Consider the following 21,814-nt stretch of genomic DNA (forward strand, 5'->3'; position numbering starts at 1 on the left):
TTGCCATCTTAAATGAAAAAGGAAGACCATGTAACAGGAAATATCCATCTGCACATTGTCTGATTCACAGAAGAATGCAAGCAACACACAGGACTTTGAGACAGGCATTAAAAAAGGGGAAAAGCCCACTCTGCTTATGGGCTAACTGTCTACTATTTCCCCCTGCATTGCCACTCCCTGCAATTTATTACTGTTGCTCTTTTTTTTCCTTTTGTTCAGTCACAATGTCAGTTTGCAATGCAAAATATTCATGATATGCCAGAATAGCACTAATACCTTGCAGCTAATTCCAAATCATCTAGGGCAGTTTAGGTTAGAGCTCATTTTAGAGCCAATTCTGTGGCAACAGTGGTGATAAAGAAGTATTCCTTGTCCATCACTGCTTCACCCCCTCTGATCCAGTTAGTAGAGTAATTTCAGTTGGTACAGCCTGAAGATGTGTCTATGGTTCCTAGAGTGAAGATCAACCATGTGTGTACTTGACCATTGCTAATCCTGCTTAATATGAACATCCAGAGAATGCCAGGCCAAATGGGTGGTGTGGAGGTGGTGGCAAAAACCTTGTTATGGGTGCATATTTAAAAGAAGCCATTATTTGAAGGGGAAGGTGAATCTTTCTTTAACAGAACCATACTGAAGAATTTCTAGAATTTCTCTAGTCCCTGAGCTTCTCCAGATCTGGCTTTAGCTCTGGTTTTGGGACTGAAATCGCCTTGGCTGATGACCTATGCCAGGAACTGGACTGCTTAGTTCTGCTGTACCTCCCAGCAGAATTCAATACTTTCAACCAGGGTATCTTTCTAAGCTGCCTCACTAGGGTAGGACTTGAGGGTACAGTGTTGCAGTTGCTCCAGTCTTCTCTGGTGCCAATTTCAGATGACAGCACTGCGGGACTCCTATCTGAAGTCTTGACCATTGGTCTATGGTGTTCTGGGGTTTCATCCCATCCCCCATATTATTTAACATTTAAAAGAACCCACTAGAGAAAATGATATTGATGATATTCAACTCTGTCTCTGTCTGTGTCTCTTCTTTCCAGTTCATTTCAAGGAAGCTGTAACCTGGATGTGTCACTTTCCTGGATATAGGCTAAAACGCTGAAGCTTAATTTAGAAAAGACAGTTATGCTTATGGTCAGCAGAACTGACCCAGAAATTGGGATTAATCAGTGTTAAATGGAGTAGCACTCCCCCTGAAAGCACAGGTTTGTAGTCTGGGGACTGTCTGGACTTGACCTTGACCCAATATGTCCAGATCTTGGCTGTGACTAGAAGTATCTTTCTCCAGCTGTGTATCTTTGTCCTATATGCATCAATTATGCTCATTACTGGAGAAAGCAGATCTGGCCATGGTAACAAATACCTTTGTTACTACAATGAGGTCCCCAGTGGGTTGCATTTGAAGAGTGCTATGAAACTATCATTAGTCAGGATGTGTCAACAGAGTGTTAGCAGGGGCTGCATACAGGGAGCACATAACTGCCCAGGGAGTCTCACCACACAGAGTCTTGGGTGGGGACTACTTGGTGTGGTTTTATGAATCAATCAATCAAATAAATAAATAAATCCCTTTGGGGCATTTGGGTTGAGAATTTCTGTCATTCTGGGGGAAAATAAAAATAAATTTTGTTGCATTCAATAATTTTATAGTGCTGTTTTAATCTATTAATTGATTCCTATTTGGCAATATATATTGCTGGTTCAGGAGTCCTAATCCAGAACAGGACAGTAATGTGGGGAATAGCAAAAGCCCCCTAAAAGAAACAAATTTGGATTCCAATACAGGTTAAAGCCCTGATCTTATATTAGAGCACAGACAGACAATGCAGTACCTGTCAGTTCCAAGGTGCCATGGCACATTTCCTATTGCTCAAGATAACCTTAAAAAGGAGGCAGGGTAGGGTAACATATTTTCTTTCTAAGAACAAAATTAGGATTACTGAGAAAGAGGTATATGTTGATGCTGAAAACTGTGGTTTCATGCTTAGTGTGTTGGGCCCAGACCACATCTCTTACTTGCTATTTGGGTAGGTTACTTGTACTTTTTCTAGGCTCCCAGGGCAGTCACTGTGTGGTGGTACCCAGGCCAAAATGTTTCTCACATTGCAAAATGTCCCCACAGCCAAAAAAGAGCCCACAGCTCTACAGTTGACCTATAAAGTCCTAAACGGGTTGGGACCAGAAATTGGAATACCTGAAGGAACGTCTCCTTCCTTACACGCCTTCATGCCCCTTAAGATCTGTGGGAGAAGCCCTGCTCCGGGAACCCTCTCTAAGAGAGGTAAAAAGGTCATCAACTCAGAGTAGGGTCTTCTTGGCTGTGGTGCTCAGACTCTGGAATGTACTTCCCAGAGAGGTACGCCTGGTGCCAAGTTTATATTCTTTTCGGTGCCAGGCCAAAACCTTTTTATTTAAATAGTATTTTAACATTTAACATTTTTAACCTTTAGTTGCTCTGTTTGCTTTGTGATTTACTGTTTTGTTCTGTTTATATTATTTATTAGAAATTATTGTTTTAATTGTTCTTTTAAATATTATAAGCCATCCTGAGATTTTGTATGTATAAATAAATACATACATACATACCTACAGTAGGAACAAAAGCAAAAATGACATAGCTTGTTGTCTCTGTCTTTAAAGTACTGTAAGCTCTGGCCCTTACCCAGCCTTGCTATGGACATGGCTTGACTGGAAGGCTTGAGGCTAAAATACGACACACCTGCATAGATGCAAAGCATGTGTTCTATCTAGCTAAATCCAGATCTATGTCTGGATAAATATATGGAATTGTGTTTGGATAAACCTAAAAACTTGAGCTTTTGATGTATGAAAGCATCTATAGATTGTCTTACCGGTAATCAGCACTGGCTGGTATATTTTCCATGAAGTAGAGAGCTGCTGTTCTTGCTTTCCAGTGCCATTTTTTTGCAGGGAGAGTAAACAGCACACAGCCTTCCATCTCCTTCTGTAGAAGATCCATCAATTGCTTGTGTGAACCTCCATAGAAAGCCTCAATTAGCAGAATACTCATTCTCCTCTATGTTTGGCAAGTTGTCCAAGATTCATGGGGAAAAAAACATGAAAAGCCCATATTATTAATAAAGCCTATTTTATAATTATTTCATTTTAAAATGTGTCCTATAGGAGCATGATAAAAGCGGAACCACATTACAAGAGCTCAGTCAGTGAGTTCAATTTTAAAGGGATTCAATCTTTTTTGTTTCATTAGTAAGTTTAACTTTAAAAAGCCTAATTAAAATTGCAGGCATGGAAAAAGGAGAGTATCTATTAATCAAAGTCACATTATATTAAAATTTAGGTTATAATTAACAATTCAGTCATACATGCACGTGCTTGAAAATGCTTAGGCTTTAACATCGCCTAAATGTTTCCCAATAGCCAACAGCACACACTGGCCTTTAAAAATATAATTTTGTATTTAAGTGTGTGTCTATATAAAATAGCTCCTTTGCTTTCAAACAGATTTTGCCCTTTGACTGATACTATATGAAACTAAAAGATGTTCCAAGCACAGTTCACCCAAAATAATCTTTCATACTAACGGCAATATAGAAAGATGACTTAAAAGAAACATGACTGGGGCAGCCTAAGGAAACCCAGTTTGAGTTGTCCACCCTTAGGACATCTACACTTAAAGCTACAGAAGACTGAGAGCATCACTAAGTGACATTTTCAACCCCTGGAGGAGATGCAAAATACATTATTACACCAAACTGGATAGAACAGAACAATATTGTACACTTTAAGGAGGCTGTTCACGCTTCCAGCCGCAGGGCAACTGACATACAAAACCAAGGCAGAAACAGAACAAATAAACAAATAAAATATCCCAAAATAAAAAGGGAAAACAGGATAGTCTGTGGCAATTGCTCAAAATGAGTAGCTATGCTGAGGTGATAAACTTCAAAATGCTTTAAGGGACATTTTGTCCAAGAAAATGTTGAGTTCCTTATTTTTTTTAAACAATGCACATAGCTTTGTTCATATGTTGCACTGCAAATACAGTACCTGTTTGCCCTACTTTACTCTGTGCTGACTCCTTAATGTACGAGCTACCTAAGGGTCATGATCAAAACCACATACACATGCCTGTTGTTTTTTGCACTTAACAGCTGTTTCTAGAATAAATCAATAAATCTATAGATGGTCCTTCTTCCTTTGTTACCTGACCAGTTCATCATGGCTCACACACAATGGAATAGTATTACTGGAAAAGATACTGCAGACCACTCTGCATTCAGAGGTTTACATGATAAAATTTCTTTTTTAAAATACAAAATTGGAACGTAGCCAATTCCCAATCCTGGCTATGATATCAAACTAAGTATCTTGCTCTTGAGCTATCATTTCCAGTATGATGTACTTAGAACGAGAATTATTTCAACCATCCTTTTGTACGATTAAAATATAGAAATGGTGTACCTCGCAACTAGCACTACATGAAACCCCCAGGTGGAAAAACATTAATGTGTGCCAAAAACAAGGCACAGAGAAGAATGCTGCTCCAGTTATGAGAAAAACAACAAAACAGAAAAAGAAAAGCATTAAAGTTTATCCCAAATGTAATTATCAAGTTTGATGAAACTAAAAGAAGTCCTTCGGTCAGCATTAAATTGAAGGCCCAGCATAATGCTTGGGGAGTTCTGTGGTGCTTCGGGTGCTATCTTTAAGATGAGAAGAAAGCTGTATTACTAACCATTGGCAAATTAAAGAAAGTGTGAGAGGCAAAGATTCAAATGCTCCCAAATCACAGTTTAACATGTTTTTTAAGCATCCTAAATGCCATTCCTTATTTTAATTAAAATATATTATTTGATTTTTCTAAAAGGAGAACATATGCTGCTGTGTTGCACAGGATGGGAATCTGTTGCATCAACTTGGTTCTTTTCAGGAACCAGACCATACTAACATACTCATTTATATTTTGCTCAGGAAAAGCAAAAAGATTTTACATGATATCAACACAAGTAAGATCTGGTTTAGCTTTATAAGTGCATTTCTATTGCACATCGACTATCCCTTTTTATTGCAACCCCACTTTCCCTATGTAACATAAACCATGGCTTAGTCCTACATCCAAAATCAACCATTGGGTTCAGACATCACAACAGACCACACTCAGTGTTTGAGCACTGACTGAGTGTGGGCTGTTGCTGAAATGTGGTTTATTATGTTGCCTAAACCCAGCCATGCTAACAAGCCACTGTTTGTTACCCAGGAATAACCCATGAAGAGAATGCAGTTTGTTGTCAGGTTGTGAACTATGGACTGTTGATGGTTAACAAGCCATTGCATGTTGGTACAGCTAGGTTCAGACAACATGATAATCCATGTTTCAACAGCCCTACAACAATAATCCATGCCCCTCCTGTGAGTGTGGAGACTTTCCGAATGGTATCGCCATGTCAGGCTAGGTCTGGGGCAACACAGGTTCAGTTCTCCACAGTGCAGCAAGACTCACTGAGCAACCGGAAGTGACTCACTGCTGTCAGCACGTCTCTCCATTTCTCTCTCTCCAGAAGATGAAGGCAGATAGCTTCTAAAATCCAGTTCTTTTATTAAGCTAAGCTAAGCTAGTTTTGAAATAAAGAATAAGTAATAATAAAGTTGATAAAGTGTAGCATCTCTCAAAGTATCTCTATGACTGATGGGGTTAGCTCTTGCCCATGTTTGGAGCTGATTCCAAATTGAATCCCCTCTTCATTTACCCTCCAAATGGAGCTGGTTGAACCTTCAGGGATGTCTGTGTGGCTTGTGCGCCAGATGGGAGGAACAACGGACTTAATTGGGCTGCTTGTTTAGCTTGCTGACAAGTCACTGAACTGATGAATTCACACTGCTCTCCCTCTGACCCTCCTTGTTTTACGATGCCTCACCATAAACCAGAGGGGATATGGTTCTCACCAGTGAGCTGGTCAATCTCACTAATTAATCTCTGCATTTCAGTAACAATTCCAACCCCTGCTCCTCTTCTTCTAGCTCACTTTCAGAATCTGAGCTTTCTAGTTTGGTATGCTACATTTTGAGACAAGTGGACCCAGTCCCTATATTCACAGTCTCTCGCTCTCTAACCTTGATCATGGCATTGCTTTGAAGATAAAATAGAGTTGAAGACAAAACAAAATATAGTACCTTGAGGACCTTGAAGATAATGTGGGATATTAACGTAGCAATGAATAAACCTTCAGTGATACAAGTCAATGTGAATTAAAAAAATAACAAATATAGGGTTTGGTGCAGAGGAATTCATATGCAAAAGGGCATTGTTGTTGTTGTTAGTCACAAAGTCGTGCCCAACCCATCGCGACCCCATGGACAACATTCCTCCAGGCCTTCCTGTCCTCCACCATCCCCCAGAGTCCACTCAAGCTCACGCCGACTGCTTCAGTGACTCCATCTAGCCACCTCATCCTCTGCTGTCCCCTTCTTCTTTTGCCATCAATTGTTCCCAGCATTAGGCGCTTCTCCAGTGAGTCCTTCCTTCTCATTAGGTGGCCAGAGTATTTGAGTTTCATCTTCAGTATCTGGCCTTCTAAAGAGCAGTCAGGGTTGATCTCCTCTAGGACTGACCAGTTTGATCGCCTTGCAGTCCAAGGGACTCGCAGGAGTCTCCTCCAGCACCACAATTCAAAGGCCTCAGTTCTTTGGTGCTCAGCCTTTCTTATGGTCCAACTTTCACAGTCATACATTGCAACTGGGAAAACCATAGCCTTGACTATATGCACTTTTGTTGGCAGGGTGATGTCTCTGCTTTTTAGTATGCTGTCTAGATTTGCCATAGCTTTCCTCCCCAGGAGCAAGCGTCTTTTAATTTCTTGGCTGCAGTCCCCGTCTGCGGTGATCTTGGAGCCCAGGAAAATAAAATCTGTCACTACCTCCATTTCTTCCCCATCTATTTGCCAGGAAGTGATAGTACCAGATGCCATGATCTTAGTTTTCTTAATGTTGAGTTTCAAGCCAACTTTTGCGCTCTCCTTCTTCACCCGCATCAAGAGGCTCTTTAGTTCCTCTTCACTTTCTACCATTAGAGTGGTATCACCTGCATATCTGAGGTTGTTGGTATTTCTCCCAACAATCTTAATTCCAACTTGTGATTCCTCTAGTCCCGCCTTTCTCATGATATGCTCTGCATATAAGTTAAATAGGCAGGGCGACAGTATACAGCCTTGCCGAACTCCTTTCTCAATGTTGAACCAATCAGTGGTTCCGTGTCCAGTTCTCACTGTTGCTTCTTGACCTGCATATAGGTTTCTCAAGAGACAAATATGATAGCAAACCCATCTTAAAGAGATGGGTCTGCTACTCTCATCTCTTTAAGAACTTGCCACAATTAGTTGTGATCCACACAATCAAAGGCTTTAGCATAGTCAAAGAAGCAGAAGTAGATGTTTTTCTGGAACTCCCTAGCTCTCTCCATGATCCAGTGTATGTTGGCAATTTGATCTCTAGTTCCTCTGCCTCTTAGAAATCCTGCCTGTACTTCTGGTAGTTCTCAGTCCACATACTGCTGGAGCCTAGCTTGTAGGATTTTGAGCGTAACTTTGCTAGCATGTGAAATGAGTGCAATGGTGTGGTAGTTTGAACATTCTTTGGCATTGCCCTTCTTTGGGATCAGAATGTAAACTGACCTTTTCCAATCCTGTGACCATTGTTGAGTTTTCCAAAAGGGCATAGGCCAAAACTATTTATTTATTACAGATCTATACCAGGCAATGGACCATGTTTCTAGGAGGTTCACAAAACAGAGCTAAAACATAAAATGTAATGCAAAACCAACCATGGTGCTAAAATTAAAAAAAAGCACAATCACTGTTTTCAACCATGAACAGCTAAAAATCCTAGGGGAATAAAAGGGCTATCATGAGTAAATTTTCTTCTGGAATATTCCACAATCAGGGTGGCATCATGGAAAATTACCACTGTACATGCAACCAGGCAGTGGGTTTACATTCACAGGCCTCTTATGAGCAAAAACTTACATTAGACCATGGGTCCTCAAACTACAGCCCATGGGCCGGATCCGGCTGCCATGCCCATTATCCACCCCGCCATAGAGGTTTTGGAATCGCCGCGCGCACATGCGCACGTGCATGGTGAGCCCGCAGCTTGCTCATGGGGAGATCGTTTTGGACTTGCTCAGATAAAACGATCTCCTTGTGAGCAAGCCACTGCTGGGCACACGCATGGCAAGGCACCAGCTTGCTTGGAAGGAGATCGTTTTCTCCAAGCGAGTCCAAAATGATCTCCCCATGAGCAAGACGGAACCGTGCAGCAGCTTGGTCGCAAGAAGATTGTTTTCTCTGATCTCCACGCTCGCGCGCCTGCACACCCCCTGCCCCAGCCCGGCCTGCACCCCCCGCCCACACCACCTGGGCGGCCCATGCCCACCACCAGCACCTTTCAGCTGGCCCCCTGTTGAAAAAGTTTGAGGACCCCTGCATTAGACATTCAAAGACTTACTGGATTGTTCCCCTTGATTCCACTTGGAAATTCTGAAGTCCACTTCCACTCCACTCATATTCTTTATCACAGATTGTTTTGGAATATCTCCTCAGTTGGAAAAGCAGTTTTCCATGTACTAGACAAGGCTGTTGTTTGAGAAACACAATTTTAAGTTCCTCCAGGGCACCCAAGACTGAAGACATGGTTCTTTGGATCTCAAACAAAGCCAGCAGCAGTTGTAGACAAAATCAATTTCCTAACCCCAATTCATAGAATAATATTAACCTAAGCCAATTAGTCTAGTATTTTTTAAAGCTCTGATTTGAAAAACAAATATTTAACTAATTGCTATATATTTTATATTTCAACTAATTGCTATATATTTTATAACCCACAAAAGTGGTAGGCTAAAATTATGTAAATCCTGTCAGCCACTTCGATTCTTGTTTTCCTACAGTCTCAGACTATCATGTATTATTCTTGCTTTTTAATTTTATTTCCCCTGACCTAGCCAAGTTAAGGTAAATATACACCATGTACTCCTAGGAGATCTTGAAAAGCCACTGATGATAAATGGCCTGAGAACATTTACCCTATCAGATGGAATGTAAAGCTCAATTAGGTATAAATCATTTCAGGTATTTTAGCCATTTCAAAGGAAACAACAAATATTAGAGCAACGTTGCCACTTTCTCATTACACTACTTCCTCTCTCAAGGGTGTCTCTTTGGAACCAGTAATTCTCCATGATGTACTAATGGCTTGATTCCATTCTCAGGAGTGCATCACAGTGTGGCTTGAAAAATTCACTATTCTGCATTACATCACAGTTATTTTCCTTCCCAGGATGTACGTTGCTAAGAACCTTGATACCCAAACACAGGCTAGCTCTTCAGTGAAATTCAGACAAATAATGGTGTTTTATTCAGCAAAACCACTTCTCCCTTTAATTCCAACACCTCTGTAATAGCACCCACCTCCTATTAAGAAGGCAAAATGCTGATGAAGAGTTATTCCAGATTAATAGTTTAGCCAGATACTATTGAGATAAAGCAAAATAAAAACAAATACAATAGCAGGGCTACTACATACTATATACTATTCTGAATAGTCCTTGTAAGTGGAAAATGCAACTCACATGTTAAACAAATAAAAACAAATTCTAAATTAAATCTTGCATATGAAATTATGCATATGAAGTTTTGCCGATCTTACTCAGCTTCCAATATACAGATTTGGAGGAGCCTGAAAATATTTTTGCAAGCACTGGGATGGCAGTGAAAATGGCAAAATCAAGAAAATATAGAGATTAAGTATATGTGAGTTTTAGTTTTATTTTTAAGTGACCAGAAGGAACAGACAAGCTGCCAGACAGTGACATCTCAATGTCCTTGATTATTTATTTATTTATTTATCTATCACACTTCCATCCCACCCAATAGCCAAAAGGCTCCCTTATAAAAAATATTTATAAGAACGCTAGAGAGTCTTATCCTTCTAAGAAGGGTCCCCAAGGCAGTTGACAGCAATAGTTGAATAAGAATAAAAACACCAAAATAAATTAAAAGCCAGAGAGTGTGATGAGGTTACAGATTAAATACCACAATTTAGAAACACTAAAAACCAGACGAAATAAAATAATGTCACTGCTCACCTAAAAGCTATCATTAGTGGGGCTTGGTCTAAATTATTTCAGGAAGTAATTCCACATTTGGGGTGGTAGACAAAACAGTCCCCATTTAATGTTCTTACAAGTTATCCCTCTTTTGGGGAAAAGATGAAAAGAAAGGCCTCAGGTGACCATAACTTATAGGCAGGTTCATATAGAAGAATGAGATCTTTCATTTCATTCTTCCAGATATCATGTCCTAAGTCATTTAGTTGAAATTTGCCTCTTCTGATAAACCTTCAGAAAGTTCTCCCAAGACCATCAGCATTCTTACAGACTATCTTGACAAAACATAGCTGCACAAAATGGCGGCTATATTATTGCTATCAGTGTTCAGGCTATTGTAAACAAGTTCATGTGAGAACAGGCTTACATTCAAAGGAATGAATGTTAGATGTGACATCTGAAACAGTTATTTTCTGCAATTTTCCAGCAATAGCTGCACAAGATCGTCCTTTAGAGGGTATCTTAGGATGACTATATCTGGGATATTTGTTTCACAAATACCTAGCACACCAATATAAAAAAGAAATAAGGCATCCAGAAGCATTTTATTTCTTTACTTCATTTATGAGTCACCTATAAGCCAAAGCTCTCAGGGCAATGTACAAAATAAAAATAATGACAACAAAGTCAATAACATGAGTTAAATGTGTTAAAAATCAGGATTAATAACAAAATATTAAAAATTCAGAATTCATAACAGCATTTTAAAAGCAGATGATAAATATCAGCATGGAAAAGGGCAGTTTTAAAACAGCTTTAAAACGTTGTTTTAAATAGTAAATAGTAAAACAATTAGTAGGCTGAAACTATTAATAAATATTAGTATTTATGATAAATAATGTCTTTTTAAAAGCATCTTTCAGGAATAAAAATTTCTCTGCCTGGTATGGAAAGTCTACCAAGTTGGTGCCAGGTGGAGGCCATTTCACTATTTGGGAGCCACTACAAAAAAAACCACTCTTGAGTTGCTGCCTACTGAATCACAGTATGTAGGGCTCTTAGGAAAAGGGACTTGGATAATGATACAATGGAATGGGCAAAAACATACGAGAAGATGTAGACTTTCAGACACTGTGGTTCAAGCCATGAAAAGCTGTATAGGTTAACACTAGCACTCTGAAATGCCCATCAAAACAAAGTGGCAGATAGTGGAAATGACATCACACTGGCAAAATATGATCATAATGGTTAGCTTCAGGTAGTACTCTTGCTGCCATAGTCTGTACTACTTGGAATTTCCAGGATGTCTTCAAAGGCAGCCCCATGTATAATCCATTAAAGTGATTTAAACCGAAGTTTACTATCCAGGAAGCGTTGTAGTTGGCCTACCAGTATAAGCTCGTAGAAGGCACTCCGTGACACCTAAGACACTTGAGCTTCAAGTGACAAAGACTGATCTACAATCACCACTGTGAACTTTATCCTTTAGGGGAGTGTAACAGCAACCATAATTGGTTTAATACCAGTACTCTGGAGAGATGAACATCCCACTAAGAGCACTTCTGTCTTATTTGAACTGAGTTTCCATTTATTATCCCTCATCCAGTATCTTACTGTGGCCTGGCACTGATTAAGCATTTCTAACACTTCAGCTGTGTGTGACAAAAGAGGGAAATCATTGTGTGTCATCAGCATACTAATGATAAAAGGTAAAGTAAAGGTAAAGGTTTCCCCCTGACATTACGTCCAGTCATGCCTGACTCTAGGGGGCGGTGCTCATCTCCGTTTCCTAGCCAAGGGAGCCAGCGTTTGTCCGCAGACAGTCTCTGTGGTCATGTAGCCGGCATGACTAAACACTGAGGTGCACGGAACGCTGTTACCTGCCCACCGAAGGGGTGCCTTTTCATCTACTTGCATTTGCATGCTTTCGAACTGCAAGGTTGGCAGGAGCTGGGACGGAGAAATGGGAACTCACCCCATTATGCAAATTCGAACCGGCGACCTTTCGATCAACCAGCCCAGGAGCACAGCAGTTTAAACCACTGCGCCACCTGCAGTCCCATACTAATGATACTACATTCTGAATTTCTGAATCATCCCACTCAGTAATTTCATGTAAATATTAAACAGCATGGAAGGACATGATGGAACACTGAGGGACTTCCAAAGCATAAATGAAGAACATGCTAGATTCTGGAAATTTTTGTTTAAATACGAGTATGATCACAACCACTCCCACCAATTTCTGATTCAGACATGAAGGATATCATGACTGGAAATATCAAAAGCATTGAAAGGTCCAGATGAATTAACTTTCTGTTTTCTGAGACATGACATTATCTCCACAGGGCAACAAAAGTACAACACTTACACTGTGGTTTAAGTCAAACTTAAATGCACTCAGAAAATCAGTTTCATCAAAGGATACCTGGACTTGGCTGGCCCCCGTCAGGAATTGTTTTAAACAGAACAAATATGCTTCTATAATAAAAGGTCCTCTAGATTAAGGCTACAAGCAACAGCCCAAGTATTTGCAAACTAGACAAAGCTGGGCGTCACATAGCATTTATGCCTATGATAGAAGCAAATGATGCCCTGTAAACATGAAATATGTATGGCTCTGTTAAATGTGTTGTCAGAGCAACACCATCAACACAATGCAAATCATGGCATGGTTTAGTATTCATGCATTACAAGCCTCAGGCTTACATGTCCATCCCATCCACCTTCACCTACTGAAAGAAGGGATCAGCAGCGTCTGCTTCTACATTTAAACCTACCAGAATTCCTCATGTCTGCGCTTTTACATACTGTTGCTTCTCTACTGAAATACATCTGATGTAAACTCCTAAAGACAGAGGAAAACACCTCAAAACACTCACCCAACTATCAATTTTTGAGTGACTTTTGAGAATTTTTGAGTAATTGTACAAACTGTAAAGTTGTCCTTCATAGAGTCCTTAAGATTAAAATCTTGCCAAGAAAAGTTTACTATTTAATAAAATTTCTTAAGTTTTAATGAAGGTTACATTCAAAATACATAAATTGACTTAAATTTCTGTAATTCACTAAAAGCTATAAAGGGCAGCTAATATTAAATAGCAAGAGGATTCATCTTCCACAAATTAATAAGCTACTGAGAAATTAGAGGATTTTTTTAAAAAATAGCCTTGGTTTAAAAAAAAACCTTCAATTTGTTCAGGGGTTATTAAAGAAGATGCACATGCTCTTTAATATGTACATTAATAAATGTGGTTTCACAGATGTCAACCTAGCTCAAATCAAAAAGCTATGGTGACATAACGTATGTTACACAACATATTTAAAGCTTCTTCTTAACAAAGTATTTGGCAATAATCCAACAAACATGGTATAATTGTTAATATATTTCAAATATAAGAGTTTCTTTAGATATTGGAAAGGTAGTAGATACTTTTACGTAACTGTTCTTGTGATAGTTAAAAGCTGATACAACACATCTATTCTTACACAAATATACAACATGCTCAGATCAACATACTAAGCCACTTGCTGCAAAAGATTTAATTTTGACAAATACCTTGCATTTTTGAGTAGTACCTTGTGCTACTTAGAGTGGGCAGAGCAGACAACCAATGTTTTGGTACATAGAATCAAATCAGTATGATATTCCCCAGAGTTATTTGATGATACTCCTCTGTTTTTATGCCTTTCATTTTTATCCTTTATATTCTAAACAAAATAGCAATATTGTGAATTAAACAGCAAATAGGAGAGTGGAGGGGACCACCACTAAATACTTACTGAATACAACTGCATTCGACTAATAAACTGTGTAAGTACACTGTGTTGTGAACATCTAAGTTATAAATAGCCCACACTTACAAACAAACTGCCATAAAGGCTATTAATTTTAAAACTGAGTTAAAGACCTAGTGTGGAAAATCATCCCCCTAGAGAGGAAGGAAAGGGGGAGTGAGGGGGGCCTCCAAAGCAGGCCTTCTTGCCCACCCGTCCAGAGAGGGGAATCTTTCCTGCATTTCCTTGATGCAAAGAGGAGGCACTGGTGTGTTTGGAGGGGGTCATAGAGACACTCAGTGTTTCGACTTTCATTGGAGTCCTGCACCCCAAGCCCCTGTGAATGTGGAAGGCCAACTATACATTATTCAACTTACATATAAATTCACCCTCAAGTTATTTGCAGGAACATAACTCGTTTGTAACATGGGAAGTGTCTGTATATATGCTGAGGAGTGAACATGCGAGACACTCTGAGAAACTAGAGTAAATAGGGGAAGAGAGCTCCACTGGCTTAAAGAAGTGGAGATAGTTTCATTTTGGCCAAGAAAGATACGATGTGCAGCCAACAGCTAGCCTTCACCAGTCTTTCTAACCAGCTTCCAGTGATCATGATACTTTATATAATATGAAAAACTCACAGAAGATAATTTAAGTACTTGTTCTAGGTCCAATTCAGCTCTTTGGCTTCATGGTCTTATACTTCACTTTTGGAAGATAACAATTGTGTCTAGAATAGACTCCTATGCTGGATTTAGAAGTATTGAAGAAGGACTCTAATTCACAGGCTTTGCAGACAAAAGACCAGGGTTCAATTCCTGGCATTTCCAGGTAAGGCTAAGAGGAGCCCTTCCATGAAATCCTTTCATTCCAGTTAAAAATTCCAGTCACTATGGATGTCAAATAGTGGCACAGAGACTGACTTAAGTTGGAGTGCAACACCAGCTTTGGACCATGCAAATATATAGCAGGCAAGTAAAAATGGGTCCCCAAATAGATGTTTCAGGACTGACTGAAAAGGCTGCTTACAAGACTGAAAAGCAGTGGCTTACAACTGCTTGTACAAAGAACAACACTGGATGGACCAATGGTCTGACTCAGAATACGGACGCTTCATTTATTCATTCTGTGTGTTCCCTCAGCTGTTATGTATGAAAAAGATAGTCATAGGGAGCTAGTAGAAGGGAAGCAACAGGGATCAGTTATGACTCACTCCCACAGTCAATTGATGTCTACTATATCATTATATTGCTGAATATGGGTAGCAAACTGCTCTCGAACATTGCAGAGCAGCTGCTGCAAACTCAATTTTTGCATATGGCCCACATGTTGCCCAGCCCATTTTAAGATCATCCAAGCTGGAGATCCAAAACCATCAGTACATCTTATGGTAGGCATTTCCATAAGATACTTATGTGTTTGCTCAACAGCTGTTGATTAAGAAGCTTTTGGGAAGTCCAAATACACATCCACTAGATCAAAAGGCAAACACTATATTGGGCTGCATTAATTGAAGTATAGCTTCCCAATCTCATGAGGTACTTGTTCTGTTCAGTGGTAGTTAGGCCCCATCTTGCTTCTGGCTGGTCATCAGGAAAACGTCTTGACTGCAGTTTGGCAATTGAACCAATTACCTAAAGAGGTCATGGGATCTCCCATGGTGAAAGGATTCAAGAGGCAGTAGGACAACCATCTGTCACAGATGGACCCAGATGAGCAAGGAGTTGGATTCGATGGCCTTATAGGCCCCTTACAACCCTACTCTTCTATGATTCCATGATGCAACTAAAAAAGCCTCAGTAATTATTCAATAGCAGCACCACAGCCACTAGTAACTAATTCCCAGCACCTCCTAAGAACAGAACCTGCAATTTTTCAGAAAAATAATAAATTATTATTAAAGTTTTGTCAGGTTTCATCAGGTAAACGCAGTGGCCCATCATGAAGGGTGGCCCATCATGAAGCAAAGAGAAAAGAAATCACTGCACTATTTGAAATAAATAAATTCTGTATTTGAATGGCAACAGGAAATGGAAAGTTATGATCTGGAAAGGTCTAGTGACCATTAATACACAGACAGTTTACAGCACAAGCCATAATGGTTTAATGATATAAAATCTGTGTATTACACTATGTATGAAAAGGAACCAATGGTGATATAAATCCTTAAAGAAAAAATGTTAATGTGCATGCAGAGTAGCCACATTTTAAACCTTTATATCTCAACTGCTTTAATTTTTGAACTATGCAAAGACACTAATGGCCTTCATAATTTCATGCTATAAACTAAACTTGTTTTCAAATTATGTGAAAGCAAAAAATGGTTTCAAGCCCAAGTATCTCTCTCTGTGTACACATGCATGTGCTGTATATCATGCACACTATTCTACTAAATTAAAAACTGCACTATTAGTTTCTTCACTGATACTCTTTAAAATAGAAAAGTACCCAGTATAACTTGCCAGTGCCCTTGGTTCAATGCAGTTTTAAACTGGAAACACAGTAAGAATCTCTAGAAATAGTAGATGTAAATTTTACTAAGTACCTATTCCTAACCCTCACACACACATTAGCAAGCTTGCATGTGGACTGGATAGCAGGGATCCCAAATAGCCTTCACTGTCTATACAAGGAAACAAACAAACAAAAAAACCCCACACACAAAAACAGGATAAGGTCTTAAAGAAGAGGTAATGCGTCAGATGTGTAATTGCCACTCTTCTGTAGAAAACAATAAATACGTGTAATTTCTCTTGATAAGTTCAGAAAGGGGGGGGGATGCTCAAATACCCAGCAGAGTTGAAAGAAAACTGATGCATTCAAAAAGCCATGGTTAGCCAGTCAATCAGGTGCATCCTCCTTTATTTCACCAAAATACCTTAAGTATCTACCAAGTGAATAAATCTGAGTTGGTTAAATTTTATGGTCATGCCAGCACTGCCACACGGGACAGCCTAATCTCTAGGAATAGCCTTTTTCAACATATACAGTTCAGTTCAGCATTGTTAACATCAATACTGAATTATTTTGGATTCTAAACTGAAAGTTGCCACCTTTAAAAATAAAATGAAATGACATTCAGATTTACCGGTTAATTTCAAAGCTTAAAAACACTTGTCAATACCCTGGTATGAAAGTGATATTTATAATGCTACATGTGTATGTAATCCCGGTGGGACGACTGCCTTCATTTCCTTCAGGTCAAGCCCACATCTCAAAGAATTTTATTTTCAACTCTGAATAGTCTGAGATTATCAATTCCTACAACCTCACCAGCACACATTAGATTTAACTGGATCAGGGAGGTTTGATTAAAATAGTGTTACATCTCCCATTACACCTGTTAGTTCCCTAACCACTCAGAGATATTTATACATGACAGGGTATGTTATTAGTAACCAGGTCCCTATAATGGAAAAAGAATCAGTCTGATAATCATAGCCTGGTATTCAATAATCGCAGTCGTATTAGGACCAAGCACAGATGAAAATTATATTTAGGAGCTTTTCTACTAGGTCTTTAGTTCTGACCAGCTCCGGTTAAGTTTAATGCTAAAAAAAATGGCAAGGTCCAAGCCAGGCCTCTTGCTTTTAAAGACAAAGTTTAGTACTTATTTAAAATCATTTATACATAATTGAAACTGAACTTTCAGCGTAATCCTATGGACCCTTAGCTGAACACAGTATTTCCAACAGACATGCATATACGAGTAATTATGCCAGTGGGGTGGTCTATGTTCAATAACTATATTAGTGTGAATTCAGTCTCTTCTTGAAATATATGTTCTGTCTTCCAAAATTCTATAGCATGGGTGGTCAAACTAAGGCTCAATTAATGTACAAATAGGATTTAAAAAGGGATCCAAGCAATTTCTTTTATTATCTACCTGAACATCCATTGGACAAGCAATTTATGACATCATAATAAAAACCAAAATTCAGTTCTTTGATTAATTTGAATTATTAGATTAAGAAACTATATTCAATTTTATTAGAAATACCAATGAGACAATTTTTGAATTCACTAGTTTATATAGTGAAAACTGGCTTACAGTGCTCTGATTCAGGAGATGATAATATTTGACTAATATTACAATTCAAATCTGAGTGGAATATGACTCAGAATGTGACTGTCTGTACACCTCTGATCCTGTTAAAGAGAAAAAATCAAATCAATCATTCTGACAACCTTTTAAAAACAGACCAGACAGTATCATGCTAATTATTTGTCAAACTAAACTTTACCAAGAGCTGCAGCTGTCACAAGCAACATGTTGTATTACGCATTATATCCTCATTTATTCTGTAAAGCATTCTTCTAAGATGTAGAACAACTATGTATTGATTATTGTACATTATAGTTTGATCTATTTAAAAATATTTTACAATGAATTCTCATTTTTAAAAACAAATCAAAAAGCAGAAACCATAAATTAATTCACTACAACAAAACACAAAAAGGGATTCAGAAAGCAAAACCAAAGGTTTTACAGATCATTAGAAAGATAGCAGGGGAATTACTGCATAAACCTCTCCCAGAGCTTCTGGGCTGCTACTTAAAAGGCCACACTCCTGCGAAAGGCACATCTGACATGGAATATGGAACTAGATATTTCATCAGAACATGTCAAGAATCGGCTGGGTCACAGTTCATATGGGAGGTGGCATTCTTTGCAATAATTAGGACTGTTCAAATTTAACTAAGGACTGAGACACTTAATCGAGCCTAGAAAAAAATGGCATCCAATGAAGATGATTTCAGAGGGAATATAGCCTATGCAGCCTATACTTCTCAGATTTTTCCTATTAACAGGTAAGCCATTGTGTTCGTTGCAAGTTGTTTTCCAATCTCTCTTCAAAGCCCACTTCTCTTAGAGTGCATTATGGTGCTAAAAATCAAATTTCTAAAACATAAATGACTCAGCTTGGTCTGTATCTTCAAGCAAAACCTACAACAACCAAAATTAATAAAAGGCAACTCAGACAACCTGGGGCACAGACATAATCTGGGTGACAGAACACGTTGCTGGCTGCCCCCAACAGGTACCTACTGGAGCCATGCTATGAGGAGTCACTTCCAGTATATCGTTTGGTGCTCACAAGCAATATTTCATGAGTGTGCTGTATGAAAAAAGTTGTATGTGGAAATTCCAACAATTTCCAGCTACATGTATTATTTATATAGGGCCTTTCAAGCACATAAAGAGGATCCAAAATTTCTCTCACATCCTATAAAGGAGTTTATTTGTGCCTCAGATACAGCAGGGTATCTAGCACAAATTCATCCTCCCAATCAGCACAACGGGTGGCTGTAATACACACCTGTTGTTTTGGGTGTAGATGCTAGGAATAGTTTATAAAGCCTTCTATTTTTTGACAAGTTCTTCTAATTCCACCATGGTCATCCTTTACAGACAATGGAATACACAGATATGTGAGGGTCAGAGTAACAAGAGATACTCAGAAAACCTGTGTCCAGAGAGGTTCACTGTTTTCCATAACTACAGTTGCCTGTAGCTGGTATAACAACACTCATCCACATAACCAATTTTCTACATGGCTCTTTGCTTTGCCTACTAAAAGCAAATGTATATGTACTCATTGCATCTTTGTGTCATCTTATACTATGCCATTTGATTTTATTGTCAGTGTCAACCTTTTTTAACTTTTATGAACCTTTCAAACAACATGCCTTTAGTATTCGAAAAGCCTTACTAACATGGAACCAAAAGGAAGAGTTTCTTGGGCTGTTGATGTTATAATTGATAGAAAAGGCAGACTAGCAGTATCCAATGCCGCAAGGGCATTAGCCTTAAGGACACTGCACTCGCATAAATACAGCATGATCGCAACATTGTAAGTGCTTCCTAGTCAAAGGAAAAAGCAGGGATTTGCCACCGAATGTGGGCAGTATGGTCCCCCTTTGCAACATTATTGAATACTAATGATGATTCTAATCTTTTACAGGGGCACTTATTTTCAGAATACATTACAAGTTCAGTTGGTGAGACAGAAAAGGATATGATAAAGGGTTATAGAACAGGTCTTGCCACAACGCCCTCAAAGTTTTGAAATGTTACAAATTAATGTCCACGACACTAGATAGTAGTAGGTATGGACAAGGAGGTGGTAATAACTTGTCTTGGATGTGTGGATAATGTTTGCAGGATTTGTACTTCCAAGTTACCTTCCATATTCCTACACAGACACAAGACACACATTAAGACCAAAAGCATTTTAGGAACTAGTGCTTTTTGTTTGTTTTACTAAACCAGGATTTTAATCTAGAAATAGAGCAATATGACTCAATGGTAGCCTGCCCTATCCTAGTGTTCTCCAGATGTGCGGTTGTTCAATTTCCATCCAGCCTTGCCAGCAAAACAGTCAGGAATGCCAGAAGTTGTCGTCCAAAACATCTGGAGGGCACCAGGTTGAAGAAGGCTGCTCTGTGGTAACAAACATACAGTACACATTCGAAGAACATGCTTTTACCCTTGTAACAGTGCTGATTGCCAACCTTCTGACATTTCAGAAAGCTCTCCAGGTGTCTATTCACATTCTCGGTCAGTTTAAAAGAAACTTTCACCAATCCCAACAAAGGCAGACACCAGAACTAAAATGCCTCTGGTTAGTTATCAGTCTGGAAGATCAATAATTCCTGAACTCCACGCCAGGGTTCATTTTATAAGGGATGTTGTCCCCTAGGCATTAAAATGTCACTAGCATTCTACCTAAGAACTCACTCCTACCAAAGCTCAATACAGAAGAAATAGCTCTAACTTCTATTTTTCTGACAGAAAAAAAAGTATTAAAAGGGAAACACGGTGGTACAGAATGATGTTCACTGTGAAAACAATTCACAAACAAGCCTCTAGCAGTGCTTTAATACACAGCGCTATAGGTTCCAGATCAATCCAGTGATTTCCAGGACCATCTCTGTGATGTGCTAAACCAGAAAGAGCTCCCACCTGCATCTTGCCCCATGTTTGCCTCTTCTGGAGATCTCTGAAAGAAATGAACTCGGCAGCTCATGCAAGTTCATTCCAGGGCAAACAATTACACAATGTGTGAAAATACCCCAGTGCAAATGCAGCACAACACAATGGAAAATTAAACAAGCTATCAAAGCACAAACCAGATCTGCACATGAGTAACAAAACAGAATATGAAAAAAACATTCTATTTTAAATGCCTTCTCTATCAACAGTGATGGCCGGCCAGCTAGAAATAGTATACTGGAAATTAAACAAGTACAGATTATGCAAAGGTAGACAGCCTAGCAGAATGTAGAATATGGGAATGGCAACAAATTCGCAGATGTGAAGTTTGCTGCAGGAAGTTTTATAAATGTATCACATTGACAGGAAACTGATTTTCCTTGTTTTATACATTTGTATCAATATCATCATCATCGATGATTCTACATACCCCCTCACTATATCTAAATATAAATGTATGTAAGTGGCTTATGAAGTCAGACATTAAGATATAGATAAAACATTAAGATAAAAAAGACATTAAGTTAAAAAATATAAGTCATCAATTAATGTTTAAAATTTAAAACCCAACCGAAATATACAATAATTAATAAACACACATGACTATCTTCATTTATACAACAGAATCCATTAGAGAAGGCATAGGTAGAGAGAGGGATACAAAACAATCTCAGCTATTTCCAGGGGAGTGAACAATAATTGAATAACATTCTCCAGCAAAGCAGGAAGAGCTTAGTGCTTAAGAACCCTAGAACTTATATATACCCACCCCCAAAATAGTCTTCATGAAATATTTGTTTTTTGGAATTTTCCAGGTCTTAGAAAACGGTAAGTCAAATTATGGCCTCTGGAAGGAGGAGGCTGTAAGGGGGTGGGGGGGGGGCAACGGTGGTATTCCTGGAAAAAGGTGGGTGGCTCTAGCCCCGCACTAGGGCATATGCACAGCCTTTGGGGGACTTTGGA

At 38.9% G+C, this 21,814-nt stretch overlaps 1 protein-coding gene across 13 annotated transcripts in view; it reads right to left on the minus strand.

The window, feature by feature from the left end:
* GTDC1 (glycosyltransferase like domain containing 1) overlaps positions 1–21,814 on the minus strand; it is a 234,639-nt gene that overhangs the window by 162,128 nt on the left and 50,697 nt on the right. For 9 of the 13 annotated variants that reach the window (XM_044437984.1, XM_044437985.1, XM_044437983.1 and 6 more), the window contains one exon: positions 2,852–3,036. In XM_044437984.1, coding sequence (XP_044293919.1) covers positions 2,852–3,036 — 185 coding nt within the window. Of the gene's footprint in view, positions 1–2,851; positions 3,037–8,480; positions 8,609–10,504; positions 10,630–21,814 lie in introns of those variants that run through there. The other 4 variants (XM_044437996.1, XM_044437997.1, XM_044437993.1 and 1 more) reach the window with 3 other exon arrangements.

This window comes from Varanus komodoensis, unplaced genomic scaffold (assembly GCF_004798865.1).
Source record: "Varanus komodoensis strain SLA01 unplaced genomic scaffold, ASM479886v1 scaffold32, whole genome shotgun sequence".
Taxonomy (NCBI): domain Eukaryota; kingdom Metazoa; phylum Chordata; class Lepidosauria; order Squamata; family Varanidae; genus Varanus; species Varanus komodoensis.